The following is a 19009-nucleotide window of genomic DNA, read 5'->3' as shown; positions in this document are numbered from 1 at the left end:
CAAGATTGAGTGTTATGGTTTGCGTCTAGCTGTCCCCGCAAAGCCTCATACGGTCAGAGGGCTTTTTTGGAGGAGGCTGAATCTGGAGTGTGTGACTGAGCGGCAGTGCTGGGCCGGCATTAAGCCCTAGGGCAGGTGCACTGCACACAGAGCAAGCCACAGAGACAGTCTGGTCTCTTGCTTTTTCTATCCACTGCCAAGAACTGTTGCGCCGCTCAATGTGCCATCCTGCCTGGAGCCAGCCGATTATGAACTGAAACCTCTACAAACTGAAAGCTAAAAAATAAACCTTTCATCCTTTAACTTTGGGTGTCAGTTACTTTGCCACAGCGAGGAGAAAAGTAACTAAGACAACTCTAAGAGGCAGCAATTTCCATGTGACAACGGCCCTTAATTACCTTTTCAGGGTACTTTTAATTTCTGACTGAACCTCATATTTTACTGAAGGGAAATAGAACTTTTCTAAGAGGACCAACCATGGTCATTTCTTGACAAGTAATAAAATTAATAGCACATAAGTATTATACTAAAAAGACCCAATCTTAAAGATAGGCTTTTTCCTTCAATAAAACAATGCAATACAGTCTTCTAGGACTCCCCAGTCCTCCCTGAGAGCTGTTCGTAAAACCACCTCAGTTTACGAGTCATACTAACTTTAACTTCTGAGTCCACGTGGATCAGACTTGCAAAGCCCTTAACGTGTGATGCTGGTATGTGCTGAGAATTAAAACCTAGCAAACTTTTGTTGAAAAAAGTAATCTCCCCCCAACTCCAGAAAAAATACTAAAGCTATTCGGGCTCCTTCCACCCCAGCTGGCACTGCACATCCCAATCCGTAACCTGCCTCCTGCTGACACATCACACCAAGGAAGAATGTCCTCCACTTTTAATCCTGGAATGCCATGCTGTTCTCGTTTTAGCCATCTTACAAAGTTTTCACTAAATCTGCAGAAAAAGGTAGCCCCGTAATCCTACTAGCTTAATATTTAAGTGTATTTTAAGTAACAAGGGTCTGCTCCAATATATGATGCTTACAGAATGACCACACCTGTTGTTTTATGAAAAGCAAAAATATTTTCATAAAAATACTACATTGATGGTACTTACTCATTTTTATATCCTACCCAATGTCAAAGTGAAAGTTTTAAACCTTCCCAAAGTGCCTCTTAATTAATTTGCGTACTTCCATCAGTCCCTCACAATGAAAAGAAAAGTGTAGCTCCCAAATGACAAGGCTGGTCTCAGAACAGTGTGCTGTCACTGTTGGATTGTCTGTTCATTTCTGATGCTTTGATTTTGTAATTTGAACAACTACTTCTAAGATAACAAAATGTATACTGTATGTTATATATCTTATGTAACAATATGTATATGGAACATACCAAGTAGTGATTATGTTTTACTGTTATTTTTTTGAAATTATGTGTATCTGAGTTTGCTTTTTTAAAAAAATTAAAAGACAAGACGTAGTCTCTCAAAGGGCCAAGAAAAACCAGGTCCTCTTTGTTGCTAAGAAGGAGTGCTCGATAAATTTGCTGAGCTGAGCCCATGTGCAGAGCATGCCCCTAGGTTCTCTAAGAAGTATGAATGACAAAGCCTTACTGTAAGGAGATGAAAGATGCTTTCCACATGGCTTTTTGCACCGAGGAAAGTGTTCTGTGCAGGTGTGGAGTTATTAACCCTCACACAGAATGAGGTGTTACGTGTCAGTTCTACATGGTAATGTAGGGCAGAGAAATCGGGCAGGACTTTCCAGGTCAGGTACAGAGAGACAAATCCGTGTGATCTGACACAATGAAATCTAACTGAACTCCAAGGAGAAGAAGAAAGCAGAAAGGTGGTTACGAGAGGTGTCAGGGAAATACACAGGAGGCGGGGCAAGGCTGGGCGGTGGGTACAAAGTTACAGTTACACAGGACTGCGTTCTGTTCAGTTCCCAGGAAGGTGGCCACAGCGCATAATGTTTATGTCAAAATAGCTAAAGGAGAGGATTTTTATACTGTTACCACAAAGAAATGAAAAATGTGTGAAATAATGGATATGTTAATTACCCCAGATTGACCCTTTCATATTGTGAATGTCACATTACATTTAACCTATAAATATAATTATCATTTGTCAATTAAAAATAAGACTTTTAAAAGCTTAATTTTTAAGATTATCCTTTTTGGCCTGTGTGGTGACAGGCAGCTGGAGTCCCAGCTTTCTAGAGAAGCTGAGGCAGGAGGATGACTCAAGCCATGAGTTTAGGCCAGCTTCGGCAACCCAGCAGTGCTCTGTCTCTTTAAAAAATATTTTAGCCAGGCACGGTGGTACACACATGTAATCCCAACAGATCGCAGTGAGTGTAAGACCAGCCTACAATACAAAGTGAGTTGAAGGCCGATCTAAACTACTGTCTCAAAAAAAAGTTTCTTATTGGATCACTTACATGCCACCAATAACCCGAACAGAGCGTATCTGTGTGTTGAATCCCAAGGATCGGAGATTAACTGTTTCTGCATTAAGTTCAATCTTCTTTCCTTTGAAGTTTTCTCTTTCAAAAAGAATTATTGTTGGCTCAGAAAATTCCTGTATGGGGACAAAAATAATGATACTCATCTGTTCATAATTCAAAGCTTATGCGAACCTCATCTAGCAGTGGATGAAACACAAGACCCACGGATGTGCTTGTTCATAAACCCCTCTCCCAAGAAGTCTGTTTCTGAGCTCTAAAGCCAAAGCGTGGAAGGGCGGAGGTGCAGGAAGTCTCTCGGCTGTGTGTGAAGGCAGGTTAAGGTCGGCCGGTTGTAAAGCAGCCGAAAGAACATCCCGGCCGGCCGGCGGAATGCTGTAAGTGTGAAACGCGGCGCTTTCCCTGGAATTTATCTTTTCCTCAGACTTCTTGGGAGGGCGAGGCGGGCTGGAGAGCCCCGACATACGGTGAAGATGCAGGCCGAGTGGCACTGCCTGCTCACAGCCTGCCTGCTGCACATTTTTCTTAGTGTTTTCCTTTCCTGTTTTAACTGCCAGCAAGACAGAATTCTGTGAATTCATGCTCCCAAACATTAGAGAAGTCATTATCAAAGGAGAAAAAATACAACCAGGGTACAAGCCCCGTGGTCAAACTGTCAGTCATTTTAAAGAGGACAACAGCACACAAACCCACTGATTTTCAGAAAAATGAAAAGTTGCCAGCTTATGCTTGTTTTCAAATTGCAGACCCTTCTACCTTAGACTAAGCTCTAAAGATACTACTCCTAAAATTATAAATGATTCAGCCAAAAGTACAAGGGCATTACAGTTATTCCCAACCTGCTAAGAGTTTATGACAAGGGCCTGTGGCATGTCATGGCCGTCCTGATATGTAGGGAGGACAGAGGTGGGGGTGGGGCTGTGTGGTCTAGGAATTGGGTTACACAAGCACACAGAGAGGCAGGAACAAAAACGGCAGGAGTAGTATTACTCTGCAGAGCTAGTACTGCACTGTCCTGAGACGGCAGGCCGAAAATGTGTTAAACACGAGTACTGTTATGGTTGGACTGGATGTCCCCCTAGAGCTTCATGCAGGCATGGAGGTGGCTGAGTCTGGCATCTGTGATTGGTTCATTGTCTTTGCTGGGTGTGGCGGCGTGAGTGCTGCACCGGCCCAGGGCGGGAAGCCAGCAGCATACAGTGTGAGGGAGGAAGGAAGCATGCTTTTCCCTTTGGCCCCTTTTAGTCTTGTCACTTGCAGCTGCCATGAACAGCTGACACTTAGCCACCCCACCCTGCCTTGGAACCAGCTGCGTATAGCTGAAACCTCCCAAAACTGTAAGCTAAATAAAACTTTCCTTCATTTTGGGTGTCAGATATCTTGTCTCAGCAATGAGAGAAAAGTAACCAAGACACATATCAAAAAAAACTTTTTTGAAATACTAAATTCCAATTAAGAATGTACAGGGCTAGAGGTATAACTTAAGGGGAAGCGCTTGCATAGCATGCAGAAGGCCCACCATAACACACAGTCTTAATGTGAATAAAATCTCCATTTCTTCAATAATCAAAACTCGTAAGTATCTGAACAATATAAGTATATATGTCAATTTCTAGTTGGGGGTTTGGCATAGGTAGCTTTTACAATTCTAGGCAGGTTAGCTATCAAAAAGTCTTGTTTCAATTACTTTTAAGGTAGTGAATCCTCCCATGTTGTTCAGTATTTCTCAGTCTCAATAGTGTTTTATTATTTAATAAAACGGCAGGGATAACATAAAGCCAACGCACTTGTTCCTCCTACCTTTGAGACTGCCAACTATGTTTAAAGCTTTTTATGCTGGATGTGGTGGTACTCAGCACTCGGAAGGCTGATGCAGGAGGAGAACCACAAGTGTGAGGCCAGCCTGGCCTACACAGTGAGTCCAAGACCAGCCTGAACCACACAGGGACACCATGTCTCAAAAAAACATTTTTATGAGATAAGCTACAGAAAGCAATTTAAAATTTCTGAAATTACAGACACACTTAAATATCTAAATATTATCTTCAATTTTATTTACCAAATATTACTTTGACTGCATTATAATGAAAGATTTCTGTCCAAAAGGAGGTGCTGTAACCTAGACTGCCACATAGGGGATAACCTGAGACAAGTTATCTAATTACAAATCTAAAACACTAACAAAAGACTAAAGAACTACACGGAATTTCAGCAAACCTGTAATAACAAAAGATACAGGAAACTGACTTAGGAGTTGGGCAAAGAATAGAAAACAAACAGAAAACCCAAGTGACAAGTGTATGAGACGCCTACTTCCCTAAAGTGAGGTTACAAATCACCCCAGCAGTGAGACGATAGTTTCTACCCATCCCTCAAACAGATCAAACCTGAGAGTCCAGTCACGGCAACAATATGCGAAGCAGGAGTCCACCTGGTCCTCCAGGAGCCGTCTAACGCAGGCACAGCAGCCAGAATGAAACCGCCAGCCACATGAAGCCCTGCCTCCTACCTCTGGACAGTTCGAGGCACTCCCACCCAGGTCCACACCAATGTGCATATGAGGACTGACCAGGGGCAAAGGGTTATAGTTAAAGCCAGTAAAATATATGTACATACAGCAAAGTGGACACCTCTTAACATTTCTGAATGTTAAGTACACACGTAGTATAATGGCAAAAACATAGTAGGGCGAATACTGTGGAAGGAGGGAATGGAAATATTGTGCAGATCAGGTAGCAACTGGGAGGAAGGAAAAATGAAAAACACAAGGAAGCGGCCTTGAACTAAGCATTTATCTCCCCAGGGCACGACTGACTGAATACCCTGTGCCCGCAGTCTGACAGGAAGCATATGGTACATGTTACACATCTAACAGAGACCAAATGTTACAAGATGGAAAACTCCACATCCGCCTCTCCCCCGCCCCTAACTTTAATCCCTAACTTCTCTCTACTGGTTTCTTGCTCTGACCACCAACTCTGTGAACCTTGTATTTCTGTAACACAATGTCCACACTGGCATACTCACAGCATCTATAAACCGGAGAGATCGGAAAGTGGCTCCAGGCAAGCATCCCATCGCAGAAAGACACGGATAGTGACCTTCTTCCAACACATACTGGTTACCAGAGAAATTTTCTCCATCATAGGCAACCCAGCTACAATAGGAAAAGCCATATACACAGAAATTTGAGTATTCCTATTCTGACTTTAGTGGAATTTTTATTTTGTGGCAAGAAAATAAGGCTTGTGGCTAACTGCTCATTCTTCAACAATACCTGGATATATTTAATGCGTATCACCTCATGAATAATTAATATCCACAAATCATTTAATAAGCTTCCCTCTCCATGGCACGACTGCTTCTGCTTTCCCATCTCCTAACCCGCCACGACACTCCTGCCAACGTCCCCTCCGGCCCGCAGTCCTTTCTCCGGGAAAGGGTCCCTCAGCACCCCTACTACTCAGCACTCGGGACTGTCTCCTCCGCTTCTCTTTGCCCTCATTTCCGATGCCTCTCTGCACCGGGCCAGGAGTCACAATGCCACAGTGACTTAAGAAGTCACTCGGCTATCAGGGCTCAGCATGACCTGTAAAATGATGATGTGCCCGGCGTCCCTAGATGGACCCTGTGGGTGGTTTCCTTTCATTCCTTGTATTTCACAGGTGCTCACTGAGGATTAATTGCATGGGAGGTATCTTTCTGTTAGAGAAGTGACAGAGAACAGGGATCCACAGTCTTCAGATTTATACTCTAGTGAACTAAGATGAACAATAAAAAAATGTACGTGTGTGGTAGTAATAAATGAAGCAGACTGGAGGACAAAGGGCAGCTGAGCTGGAGTGGAGGGCTGCTACGAAACTGAAACTCCACTGATCTGTGTATGTGAACTCTGCCACTCTGCAGTGCTGGTACTGTCAGATCAGGAGCAGTTACATATTTGAAAGTACCACCATTATGACTTCATTCCTCACCACCTTTTGGGCAAACTTCTCCCCGGGCCTCCTACATTTCACTGACTTGTTAGCCTCTCCCCTCTCTAATGAAGCTTCTGTAAACTAACTGCTTTTAGCATGGCTCTGAGCTCTGTTCCTGGTTCAGGTTTTCTATGGCACCCAGCATGACTCCTGATCCCGCCCTCCCAGCCCACCCTGGCTTTGCTCCACGAGTCACTTGCTGATGGGTAAATGCTGTCCCGCGCACAGGCTGGCTCTGACACTGCCTTGTTTTGCCTACCTGCCTCCTAAAACTCTGCAAGACTTGGTAGAAAATGAATCATCAATGTGACTTGTTGTCTCTTCAAAACTTAGACTGTGACCTTGAAACTGTGGCTCCGAAAACAAGTGAATCTTTGCAAAGTAAAAAGAAACATAAAATTATTTTCCTAAACACAGCAATGCATTCAGCTTTTGCAATGAGAAACCAAACATGACCTGCTAACTCTTGTTATAGTAAACTGGTATGGATTTTATAATTTTCTACTTTGACATTAATGATAATTAGAAGCGTATTTACTCCACTGTTCATGACTGTTTCATTCAGAGACATCAAAGGAGGACCCAACGACAGAGACAACTTTCTATAGAACTCCCTGTTGTTAACAAGCTGTGAGGCTTGTTAAAGCTTTATTGTGGCCAAGAGTAATTGTTCATCAGTTCTAACATTAACAATAAACTACATTCTAGAAACTTATAGAAGATACTTGCTGACTTATTAGAATCATGCATCTGCCAGTAAAGGCTACAGTGTTGTTTATGACTACAATTACGGCCGTCTGAACATTTCCATTAAAAGGCCTACATACTGCAGATTAATACTGCTGTAGACTCAGCAACCAAAAGGCTTGAGTGAACCATATAAAATATTTGTCTAATGTAGACCCAGCAGATAGGAAGATTCATTTTACTCTGTATCACAATAACTATATGTTGTTTGAAATACTGGTGTAAATTTATTTGATGTAATGATAAACTCAACTGTATATAATACAAGAGTAATTGATAAGAAATAATCTAGATATAAGTCAGTGCTATCGAGTATTGAAGTTAATTGATTTTATTTTTACCAGGCGTGGTGCCACATGCCTGTAATCTCAGCATTTGGGCTGAGCAGAAAGATTAACAGGAGTCTGAAGCCAGCTCAGGCTACATAGTAAGTTCAAGGCCAGCCTGAGCTAGGTAGTAATACTCTGTCTCAAAAAACAGAAAACCAAACAAAAAACTCCCGAACCCAAAAAGTCTTATTTTAAGAATACAACAGTATGTGCAAAGCCATAAATTTAATCCCTAGCACCAAAAACAACTATGTTTTCAGGCATAAAAATGACAAAAACTAACAAAAATGTCTCAAATGTTTTAACATTTTTTAATTAGGTTCACCTTTTCAATGGAAAGTCCATAATAACAGAAAATAAAGAGTATTTATAAAGTTACCTGATTTTGTCTCCTGGGGCCAGCAAAAGAATCCTATAAAATTTTAAAAGAAAGAGAAAAATGAGCACACATGTTAAAAAAAGGCTTTTCTTCAGACCATTAGTAATTACTGCTAAAGTAACCTTAGAATATTTTCTGTAGCAATTAATATTACATGAACCAGAAGCACAATTCAAAAAATCCAAAATTCAGTTAAATATTCTTATACAATGTAACTCCTTACCAAACATATGGGTTGGACAGAAGAGATCTTACAATTTCTGCCTCCCCAGTCCTCAAAACTGGTGTAAAAGCCTTTATCGAGAATATACTGTTCTCCTGTGAAGTCAGGATTTTCATAGGCCACCCATCTAAAGAAACAGACACATTGGTTACAATTCATGTTTTACACAGAAAACTATGACACATCTGGATAAATATGTATCGTACGCTAACTTTCATTTGCTTTACTCATCAGGAATTTTTTTATTTCTACTTTCCATTAATCTTTGGGCAATGGATTGTGCATAGGACAATCCCAGTGGTAAGCAAAGCAAGGGCGGCGTGAACACCTGTGTCCCAGACACTGGGAAGCACGGTGGGAGAATCCTGTGAGCCCGGAGTTCAAGACCAGCCTGGGCAACGTAATGAGGCCCCTGTTTCAAAAAACAAAAAAGGCAAAAAGTATCTTTACATGAATATTTTGGTGTTCTTATTTATCAAACCCCTATTCCCTGATGAAACTCCAACAGGATTATTTCTGATTTTGTTTTTTTTCCTCCTCATTCTATTCCAGAGAAACAAACGACTTTCAAGAAGAACCTAGTTCTTTTCAGTAAGCAAGAATTCTTTTTGCATAAAGATCTTTGCAGAAAGCAGTTTTCTCTTATACAACAAACAATGCTGAAAAAAAAGTTAAATGCTTAAAAAAGACAAGTAACTGGGAACAGTGACACAACCCAAGGCAGAAGGATCCTAAATTTGAGGTCAACCTGTGTAATTTAGTAAGACCTTTTCTCAAAAACAGGCATGGGATATAGCTCGGCTCTCAGTTCAGTGCCCAGCACCAATGACCAAAAAAAAAAAAATCTAAAATTTTGTGCCAAATAGCATTTCCAAAATAACACAATTGCATAATATGCAGGAGTGAACCAACTGACAGAAGTATTATAAACAAATCTGTCGGGGCTGGGGACTTAGCTCAGTGGCCTAAGCGCCTGCCTTGAAAGCAGGCAATCATGAGTTTGATCCCCGGTACCGATAAAAAAAACAAAAAACAAACAAAAAAAACCCAAATCTGTCTGCAGTGTGTTCATTTATTATCCTTTTAGTGATCTACACCAGCAAAGAAAGTCAACCAAAACTAACTTACTGACTTTACCTCCTATCCACATAGAGTCTTTGAGGCGAAAAAGGTTTTCAGTTCTGTTTTACTCAAGAGATATTCAAGGGTCTACCCAGTGAATCCTTGTTCTGATGACTCTCAAGAGTTTAAAGGAATAATGTCTATGTATGTATTGTATTTGGACCTTTCCAAATGCTTACATACATTAAATCACACTTACAAAAAGGAGGTACTCACATGCATACTTTACGGATGGAGAAATCTAAAGCCACAAGAAAGTTAATTCATTTATCCATTCAGTAAACATGGACTATTTGTCACGTGCCAGGAACTAGACAGGCACTCTGAACACAAAGCTAAAAACACAAATTCCCTGCTTTCAAAGTTACAGAGGAACAAGAAGCATCACAAGGAACTATTTGGTGTTTGCTGTGAATGAGAAGGAGTTTGTCTGCAGAGACACAGTGGCAAGACATGATTAAATTTTGTATTTTCTAAGGCTCACCAGGCTCTCTATTTTGTGACCCACCAGGCCTTGCCCTATAAAGTTTTCTGTGTTTACTCTTCTATTAAATCATATCTAAAAGTCTGCATTCTTCACTACGAAAGCAGATTCACATTTTCCTATCTAAAAATGCTGATTTAAAAAAAATGCTAGTACAGTTGTTACCAGGAAATGAGCAGCCCCTGAGGAGAAAAGAACAGTGCACAAGCCTCACTAGGTAAACAGCTTCCCAGCCGACACTACACTCGCCCCTGGGCGTGCGAGCAGAGAAAGTGCTCTGGACACCAGTCTCCTCCAGAGAACACCCGCCCCACTTCAGAGTCCCATTAGTAACTTTAAAAACGTACTCTTTAGCATCATGTACCAGGGGGTTAGGAGGCTTTATTCCACCTGTGGGCATGGCATTAACTTTTTGCTAACTTTGAAGCGGGCCCTTAACCTCTGTGAGCATGTGTGTTTGCAGATGTAAGTTGGTGAAGGGGAGTGGGCCACGGTCCAGCATGACCTGAGGTTTTAGGGGCCTGTGGGCACCTGTGCTGCTGCCTCTGCACACACAGCCCTCGGCCAGGCACATCTCAGAAAGCCAAAGCAGCCGCGCAGGAGCACTGCTGAAAGGGCAGGGACTGCAGAGCAGGCCAGTCTACTTCACAGAGACCAGGGCTTTCAAACAGAGAGCGCAGTCCTAGGTAAAGTAAGTGTCCCGGGCAGGGCTCTGTGGGAACAAGTTAGAAAACACAAGGCCAAGGGCTTCTGTTTGAACTCCAAAGTCCTGACGGGTGGGGGAGACGGCAGAGACGCGGAAAGACCAGATACTGCACAGGAAAGGAGGCAAGTGAGCCAGGCCCTGAAGCTCTGTGCCTCCGTTCTGGTCTGGTCTGATGGTGAGGACAGAACCCGAGCTCTGCTCACAGAGCTGCAGCCCCGGTCTGTGCACCACACTCCCAGGTCTGGGTTTATTTTTAATACAGTACAAATACTGTATTTCCCAATAAAACTAAAACTATTAGTTATCAGACAAGCCTGTGTGGTCCCCGGCAGCTGAAGAAAATGCCACTGAAGTAGCACTGTCCTCTAAGATGCAGCCCAGCTGGATCTCCAGGAACTGCACGGGTTTAAGGGCGGCAGAGAGACCCAACACCCAGATGGGAGCATCTGCTCCACCTGACATCCATAGCTCATGTCCACCTATGCTCGAGACTTAACAAGGAAACTCCTCTCTGGCCCTGTTCAGATGCATTCTCTGGGTATAGACTGGCATGACCAGGGGGGAGTGGAGGGCAAGCACCAGCAGGTCCCAGCCTGTGGGAAACCTGCCTAGAATTTGAGGGCAGCAGGCTGAATCCACCCTTCTGTGGAAGGTGCAGGAGGAAAATTTAAAACAACAGCATTTCTGTTGTTAATCTGAACCCTAAATATGTTTCATTCAGCTCTTTGTTTTAGAAAAATTATACCAGTTTCTACCATGTAAGAAGAGCATGGCATGGAATCAGAAACTGAGTCACAGGGCTGAGTGAAGGATTTCTTTTAACATCCCAATAAGACCCACATCTCAGGGGGTCTCATGAGCATCTTTTCTGGAGGCCGGTCTCTGTGTCCAAGCTGATAATGAGTTTACTGCCCAAGGAATTGCCCGCAGAACTCCTGGGAGACACTTTCATAGAACAGGAATTTCAAAAATGATTTTTGACTGATTTCCATGCTAAGAAATAACAACTAGAGTGCTTACTTACCTTCAAACTAAAACCACTAATAAAACCGTCTTTCTATAGGCTAGTGTTTCCCATCATCTTTGCACACCTTAACCTTCATATTCTGCAAGCTCTGACTCAAGTCTTGTCAGTATCCAGTCTGGAAATTAATCCTTTGGACGGACAAGTCATTCCCAGCTCATTTAATCTCTACCTCTTTTTGTAGCAATAATTGCACTTTATATAAATGCTATAACTTATTTGAGGACGTAATAGAGTACTTTGCATATAATAGACCTCAATAAAACATGCCAAATAACAAACAACAAGGAAGCAGCTGGCCCTGATCAGTACAGAAGCCCTTCCAGGGCCAAAGAATATAAAAGGAAGCAGTCTGTACTTGCATGTACCGCCTTTCAGTTCCTCTCCTAACAAAACTGAACTGTTACAGCCAGAAAAGTAAATGGGCTTAAGCGAGGAAATGCAACCAGAAATAACTAAATAGAGAAACCCCCCATAAAAGCAACACCGTATAAAGAAAACTGATCTCAAGTAAACAGAGGCTGGGTCAAAAGGAAAGGGGACAAGCTCAAGGCACAATAATTCTACCTGAGCTAAAACCATCAATACAGAAATCCTGAGGGGACTCTACCCAGCAGCCCTTGGCCCCCCTGCTACGACTCCAGGAACCAACATACTTGGTAAGTATTGAAGTGTACAATTTCACCAGACCGAGGTGATCACTATTTTCCCCCTAAATAACTAGTTATTAAGGCAATCTAAAACACCACAGAGCTGTAGCACCACTGCAAATGACTTCTGGCTTCCTTAGAGAGCCAACTTGTGATTCTAAAATGACTGGGCTCCAGAGTAAGACCCCACAGAAGGCTGATTCTGCTAAGACTAGAAGACCAGAAGTTGCTGTCATTCTGCCACGATGGTACAAGTAATAGCTTACACAAAAACATGAGCATGACTAGCAGAAAAGTACATTACATTGTAGACACATCTCAAATATTCAGGGTTACTATGGGAGGGAACCCCATGAAATACAATAGGGTTGAAGCGAGACTAATTCAAACAACCCATGTCACTCATGATATCAAAAAACCTAACATAAAACACTTTCAATGGAACCAAGGTCAATTTCACCTAACCATTTAAACACACTCTCATTTATAACAAATTAGAACTCATGCCAGCCTGCATTATTAAAATGATTATGGGGATGGGTTGCAGCTTAGTGGGACAATACATGGCCAAGCATGCTTAGGTCCTGGCTTTGATCCCTAGCACCATAAAGGAGAGGGGAGGAGACAGGACAAAGGAAAACAAAACTTCCCATAATGGAATCTGTTGTTTACTCCATCTGGCATCTGTGATGTGTCAGTCATGTCTAAGTGGCTCCTGTCGGATGCACGCTGTAGATCAGCTCTAGGGACAGGCACATCACACAGGCCCAGCCACCATCTGGTCCACAGTAACAGGTTCAGACATGCACAGGACCCATGACTGGGAAGCAAAGCCAAGCTTGGCCTTGTGAGAGAAAGAGAAGCCTTTCCTACTGCAAGAAGAGAGCTGAACAAGACACACCAGATGTGGCGCCAGGGAACCAAATGAAAAGAGTCCGCCTAACACAGAACCTAGACAGAAATAAACCAGGGAAGAGACAGAGACCGAGTTCTGATGGCGGTGTTGATTCCATCTATCCCGCCATGCTGCAGCAGAGTCTTCTCTAGGACTTCACTCATGTAAGCCACTGAGTTCCATTTTTACGACGTAAGCCAACAAAGCTCGGCCTACCATCGCTTGCATCCCAAAGAGTCTTGATTGGTCATCTTTAAATAAAAACTTGTTTTGCCATTAATAAAACCTTGACTCGATAACTAACTACAGGTACGCCAAAACAATTATCTTAATGTCGATTATAATTTGTAGATACATCTCAAACATTCAGGGTTACTATGGGATTCTAAAATGTCATTTTAGAATCACAAGTTGGCTCTCTGTAGAAGCCAGAAGTCATTTGCAATGATGCTACAGCTCTGTGGTGTTTTAGATTGCCTTAATAACTAATTATTTAGGGGAAAAATAGTGATCACCTCAGTCTGGTGAAACTGTACATTTCAGTACTTACAATTTTTCCACAATAGTAGAAAAATGCTAGATGTAGGAACACAAGAAAAATCTAATGGGGCATTCTCCCCCTTAGAAACCCCGGGTTTCTAAGGTTAGTGTCATTTGATTCCTGTCTTAAGAAATTTATGACCTTTTCATGAAGAATGACAGGGAAGTGATTTGTAGATTTCTATCATAATGTCCAAAAGCCCACTCCAACAATTTATTACGTGTAAACAAAAGATTACATGAGAAGTAATTTTATGGCAGCTATGAAAATGATATGGCAGTAAACATCAAGTGACTGAATTAATGTTTAGATATTTAATACCTGAGTTAATACTGAGATACTTATTTACTGAGTACCTATCCTGCGTCACAGACTAACAGTTTTAACACTAATCAAGGCAAAACCCATGTTTAAAATCCCGATTAGGTTATTTTACTTACACTCCACTCAGTACATTAATAGACTGTGTCTTCACTCCATATCCAGTCTCGTTTAAATTAGCAACAATTCCTAATACGTCAATACTGGAACCTTTGGATCCAAAGTTTTTTTCACTGTACATTATCATGTGAGCATTTGAAAAATCCTATTGGGAAAAAAAGTTCAAAATTCAAAGGCTAGCCACTGAATTAGACCAAACAAGACCACATACTGGCCATTAGCTCTTCTTTAACTTACCCCTAATACAGGCCGTAAAGACTGAAGTTCTGCACTGTACCCTCCCCAGTCTTTCCAGTCCTTGTATTCTCCTTCTTCTAGCAGATACTGATGGCCTGTGAACCCAGGCTTCTCGTAAGCAACCCAACTGCAAGGGAAAGAAGAGGAAGACAGAGGATTTCCCACGTACATAGCAGCTTCATGGGTAAATGTATACAGACATGCATTTGTAAGTAATCATACTCCTGAAATTCTCTAGCCTTTAGAAGAACCTGTTCAAAAAACCCAACCTAAAATGCACACATCAGCTTTTTTTTTTTTCTACCAGGAATTAAACTCACGACCTTGCACTTGCCAGGCTGACACTTGTGCCACTGAGCTGTAACCCCAGCCTGACATCAGAATTCTGTAAAGGGGTGAAAAGATATATACGTGTGCATGTGACGTGTGCACACGCGCGTGTGTTTCAACTGACTTGAACCTTAGCCAATGAAAATGGATAAACTGTCCTTATAGAGTTAAATCACTAGGAATTTTTGGCTATTTACAAAGTGTTTACATCGACAGAAAAATGTGCAAGATTTATACAATTCAGAAGGATCATAAGAATTAGAAAGCAAACTAATAGTTCAGTAGCTTGGAGTATAACCCTAATATGACTGCAGAGGGGTCATGCTCCAGGGTCAGCTGATCAGCCTCACTGTCTGTTTTCCCAACTCTGAGTCACAAACTATCGAAATTCACCGTGCCACAGAATCAGAAATGCTGTCGCTAGCAGAGAAGTGGCACACACTGGTACTTGGTTGCGGGTCCCTGCCGGTCAGCCCTGTGTACTTACATGCCTCTCAGTACTTTCATCGACCCCACAGACAGAAGGGGCAAACCAGCGTCCCCGGTGGCTTCCTCTGTCTTGCCTCCCTCTGTGCCAACACTGCACAGTTCTGCTTCTAGTTCAATGCATCGTCCTTCAAAGGAGGGCTTTTCATAAATAACTACCTGTAAGAGAAGCGAGGGACACCAGTCATTAGGACGTGAACTACCTCAACGGCTATACATTCAATTGATAATTTGATATCATTAAGTCCTAGAATGCAAAGTTTTCTAGTCATATTTCATTACTAAATAACAACTACTGATAAAACAGAAAAAAATTAGACTTTTTACGTCCTGATGTGCAACAGTTCAGAGCTAAGGTTCAAAAAAGATACTTTGACTGATTTTATTCGGTTAAGAACTGATATTTAGAATTTTGCTGAGGACAAACTAAGGAAACAAAAGATCCTGAAGTTATTTTTAAAAATTGGGGGCTAGGGCCTGGCAAGTGCAATGCTGTGAGTTCATCCCCGGTACCAAAAAAGAGTAATGGGCATTTTTTTAAAAATTAAAAATTACAACATTAAAGTAGGTAAGACAGATGTGGGAAATAGGAATAACAGGAAAAGCATTTTGGGGTAGAAAGAACTTGTCTTGAAAAAGTTTCTTCCTGGCTAACTGGCAAGCAACACTAGGCCCTGCAATTAGTAAACAGAACCACACATTATAAACTCAGAATAACAACGAGATCTTGAGCCATGGATACACACACTGCTAGTGATGCTTAGTGCCATTAGCATCCTCCTCCAGCCTAAAGGATGGAGTACATAAACTGGACCGCTTCCTCAGGCTGCGGTGATGTGTGACGGAGGTTTGTGTGTGGAGTCACACAAGCATCGTCTTCACAGAGATGGGATGGGAATGACAGTTTACATATGCATGAGTGTGTACCTTTTGGTGGGGGGGGGGGGTACCAAGCGATTGAACTCACAACCTACTGCTTGCCAGGCAGGCACTTATGCTGCTGAGCTAAATCCCCAGCCCCTATGTCCTCTTGAATATGTGTACACACATGCACACGCGCGTGCGCGCGCGCGCACACACACACACACACACACACACACACACACACACACACACGCTTTACCTTTGGATCTGTAGGGAATTCAACCTTACGGCCACCCTGAAAACAAAAATAAAGTAGTAAGAACAATGTTCTTTCATTGCTATTGTAGCATGTAATATACCCCGCAGCAACTGAGCCTCCCAGAGTGATTACATTCCCGCTTAACGTACGCGAGATGGTGCTGAAATTACCAACTGACAAATGAAGCCAGAGGAAGCTGGTCTAGAGGCAGACTCAAAGGCAGTCTGTCTGATCTGTAAGTGAATGTACAGGCGCAGTGAGGTGTGCCCTTCTTTTTCTTAACTCAGAAGATTTCTCATTAAAAAAAAAATCTGTATTTCTTACTTCTCTTGAAAAACAATCCAAGACCTGACATGGCTGGGCCTAAGTCCTCACAGGCTGCAATCTCTGCATGATAATCCTGAACAGGGCTCGTCCCTGAGCCTGAGCCGGGCACAGGATGGGATTGGCTGTTCCCACCACTCCCTTTGGTTGAATGCCAGGTAGCCTCACCCATTTTCATTTCCTGCCTGTACCCTGGAGGCATTCGATCTGGAAACCCAAGGCCTACTGAAGCTCACACAACATAATCTGAAGGATTCTTTAAGCTGGAAAATAAACTACTAGATAAAACATCCCAAGGATTGGTTTGTAGGATCTTTTATAATAAAAACAATTCAAAGAAAAACTATTACATAAAAATATTAAACTGGTTAACAGCTAAAAGCAGCAGTGGGGAAAATATATGAAGCTGTAGATACATCTTTAATGGCTTAAAACAGCAGCCAAAGATGTTCACATGCAGCAATGAACGCTAATTATGAAGGAATGTGGCTGATTTGATCAGCAAACCTGAGTTTATACAATAGCAAGGAAGTTCTCTTTTCTAAAGTAATCCTTTTCAGATACTATAAACTTCAGAGCTTATAATCATTACATCTGGGTGTGGTGGGGTACACCTGTGACCCCACCTCTCTGGAAGCTGAGGCAAGGAAACTGCACATTCAAATCCAGGCTGGGTAACACAGTGACTTAGTGAGACCTCATCTCACAGAGAAAAAGGCTGGGATGCAGCTCTCCCTGGGGAAGGCTCAGGGTTTAATACCTAGTACTATAAAAAACAAATACAGCAAGTCCCTGATTTATGAACATTTGAGTTGCGAACTTTCAAAAATACAGACTTCACATTGAAAACATGTATACATACAAAGAAATCGCAGAAGTAGCTGCAGGACACTTCACAGCTGTGCTGGTGTGTGCTTACTCCACAGTGTACAATGCCACGGCAAAGCTAGACACTTACTGTTATTTTTGTGAGCTTGGTTTTATGCTTTTCATTGTATATTTGTATCAAAGGTGTATAAGACTAACTTTGTTGAACCTATGAATGATTATGACTCCAACTTACAAACCTTCTGAAACAGAACTTGTTTGTAAATCTGGTACTTACTATATATAAATAAAATTCATTACAAACTGCTTTCAAAACCTGGGAAATTCTTTCACATATTCATAAAACAAACAGAACTTTGTTCTCTGAAAGTAGATTTTAGGAAAAAACAGAGAAGAAAAACCTAATGTCATCTGCATTAAGACCAGCAAGTATACTGATAAACCAAATGCTTTGGCAGGAGGTGCAAAATTAGGGTAGAAAACAAACTCTCTAACTTCCTACTTTGTCCCAAACTGGCTCTGAAGGGAACTCAAAAGTTGCAACCACACATTTATAATGGACCTTACCCGTGCCACAAGTGTGGCAGTGAGCACCACTGTGATGTGAGGTATGCTATGTCCCCAAACAGATGCAGCCCGATTCCTCCCAAACCTGCAGTGCAGCAGGACAGACCACCACTGCACAGGAAGAAGCAGGAGGTGTGCAGGCTCCGCTTAAGACAAACACTTGGGAGAACAACGTTCACCTGGACATCCAGCCCCCGTCACCACCCCGACCACTGTAACTGGGCTCGGAACACCCTGCCTTTCCCCAGCTTCTCTCTCTGGCTCATACCCTCATCCCTACTCTGTTTGAGACAGGGTCTAGCTCTATAATCCAGACTGGTCTTGACCTCACCATCCTCCTGCCTCAGCCTCCCAAGTGGTGGGATTACAGATACAGACCAGCTGCCACAACTGGCAACACCTGCTAACACTAAATTTATCACAACACTTTCTAGAGGCTGTTTCAGGAAGATCTTGAGTTTGAGGCCAGTCCAGGCTACTAGGCAAATCTGATGCCAATATGAGCTTATACAGCAAAATCCTGTATCAAAAGCCCAAAAGAAGGCTTAAAATCATGCATCTTTCCTAACTCTGCCCCTTCTCTGCTGCTCATCTCCCACAAGCGGGATGTTACTGTCCTCCTGCCTCCACAGACCTTTGTTTTCTTCACTTGTAGCACTGGCTGAGCTCTGTGCATTTGAAGCCAGAGAACACACACTCTTAGCTACATTTTTTTCCTGTAGTGGCGAGTAAGTTATTGTTTCTAGTATTTCTACCTAATCTGTCTTTTAAAAAAAAAATAGCCCTATGGCTTCAAGATCACATCCTGTGAATTATCAACATCAAGCTGATTTAAACAAATAACCACAGTCTTGAAGAACATTGAATTTGATTTCATTTTTACCATTTTCATAGGTCGCATGGATCCAATGTATGCTGTGTCTGTATTCCAGAAGAGTAAGTCAGGATATTCCCCAGGTTCTAGGATGAAAGGAACACCCTGAAATCCAGGCTCCTCATAAATCAGCCATCTAAACGACACCAAGGAAGGAGAGAAACAGAACTTGTCACTTATTTCCTTCAGTTCTTCCACCTCTCTGTGCCCACGACCACTGGCAGGGGAGGATGTGGCTCACAGGACGGACGTTGTTGACCCAAAGAA

General features: G+C 42.3%; 1 protein-coding gene across 1 annotated transcript in view; it reads right to left on the bottom strand.

The window, feature by feature from the left end:
- The window catches only part of Crybg1 (crystallin beta-gamma domain containing 1), a 197823-nt gene that overhangs the window by 7168 nt on the left and 171646 nt on the right, over positions 1 to 19009 (bottom strand). Inside the window, exons 9-18 of the mRNA XM_063253951.1 lie at positions 18752 to 18878; positions 16150 to 16185; positions 15028 to 15185; positions 14211 to 14337; positions 13973 to 14118; positions 8111 to 8237; positions 7888 to 7920; positions 6692 to 6804; positions 5483 to 5612; positions 2432 to 2571 (exon numbers count right to left, since the gene is read on the bottom strand). Of these exons, the coding sequence (XP_063110021.1) occupies positions 2432 to 2571; positions 5483 to 5612; positions 6692 to 6804; positions 7888 to 7920; positions 8111 to 8237; positions 13973 to 14118; positions 14211 to 14337; positions 15028 to 15185; positions 16150 to 16185; positions 18752 to 18878 (1137 nt within the window). The remainder of the gene's footprint in view (positions 1 to 2431; positions 2572 to 5482; positions 5613 to 6691; positions 6805 to 7887; positions 7921 to 8110; positions 8238 to 13972; positions 14119 to 14210; positions 14338 to 15027; positions 15186 to 16149; positions 16186 to 18751; positions 18879 to 19009) is intronic.

Source organism: Cavia porcellus, unplaced genomic scaffold (genome assembly GCF_034190915.1).
Source record: "Cavia porcellus strain 051 isolate PalLab524CR breed Dunkin Hartley unplaced genomic scaffold, mCavPor4.1 scaffold_7, whole genome shotgun sequence".
NCBI lineage: Eukaryota > Metazoa > Chordata > Mammalia > Rodentia > Caviidae > Cavia > Cavia porcellus.
Note: the sequence above shows the minus strand (reverse complement) of the source record. Positions and strands in the feature narration are given on the sequence as shown.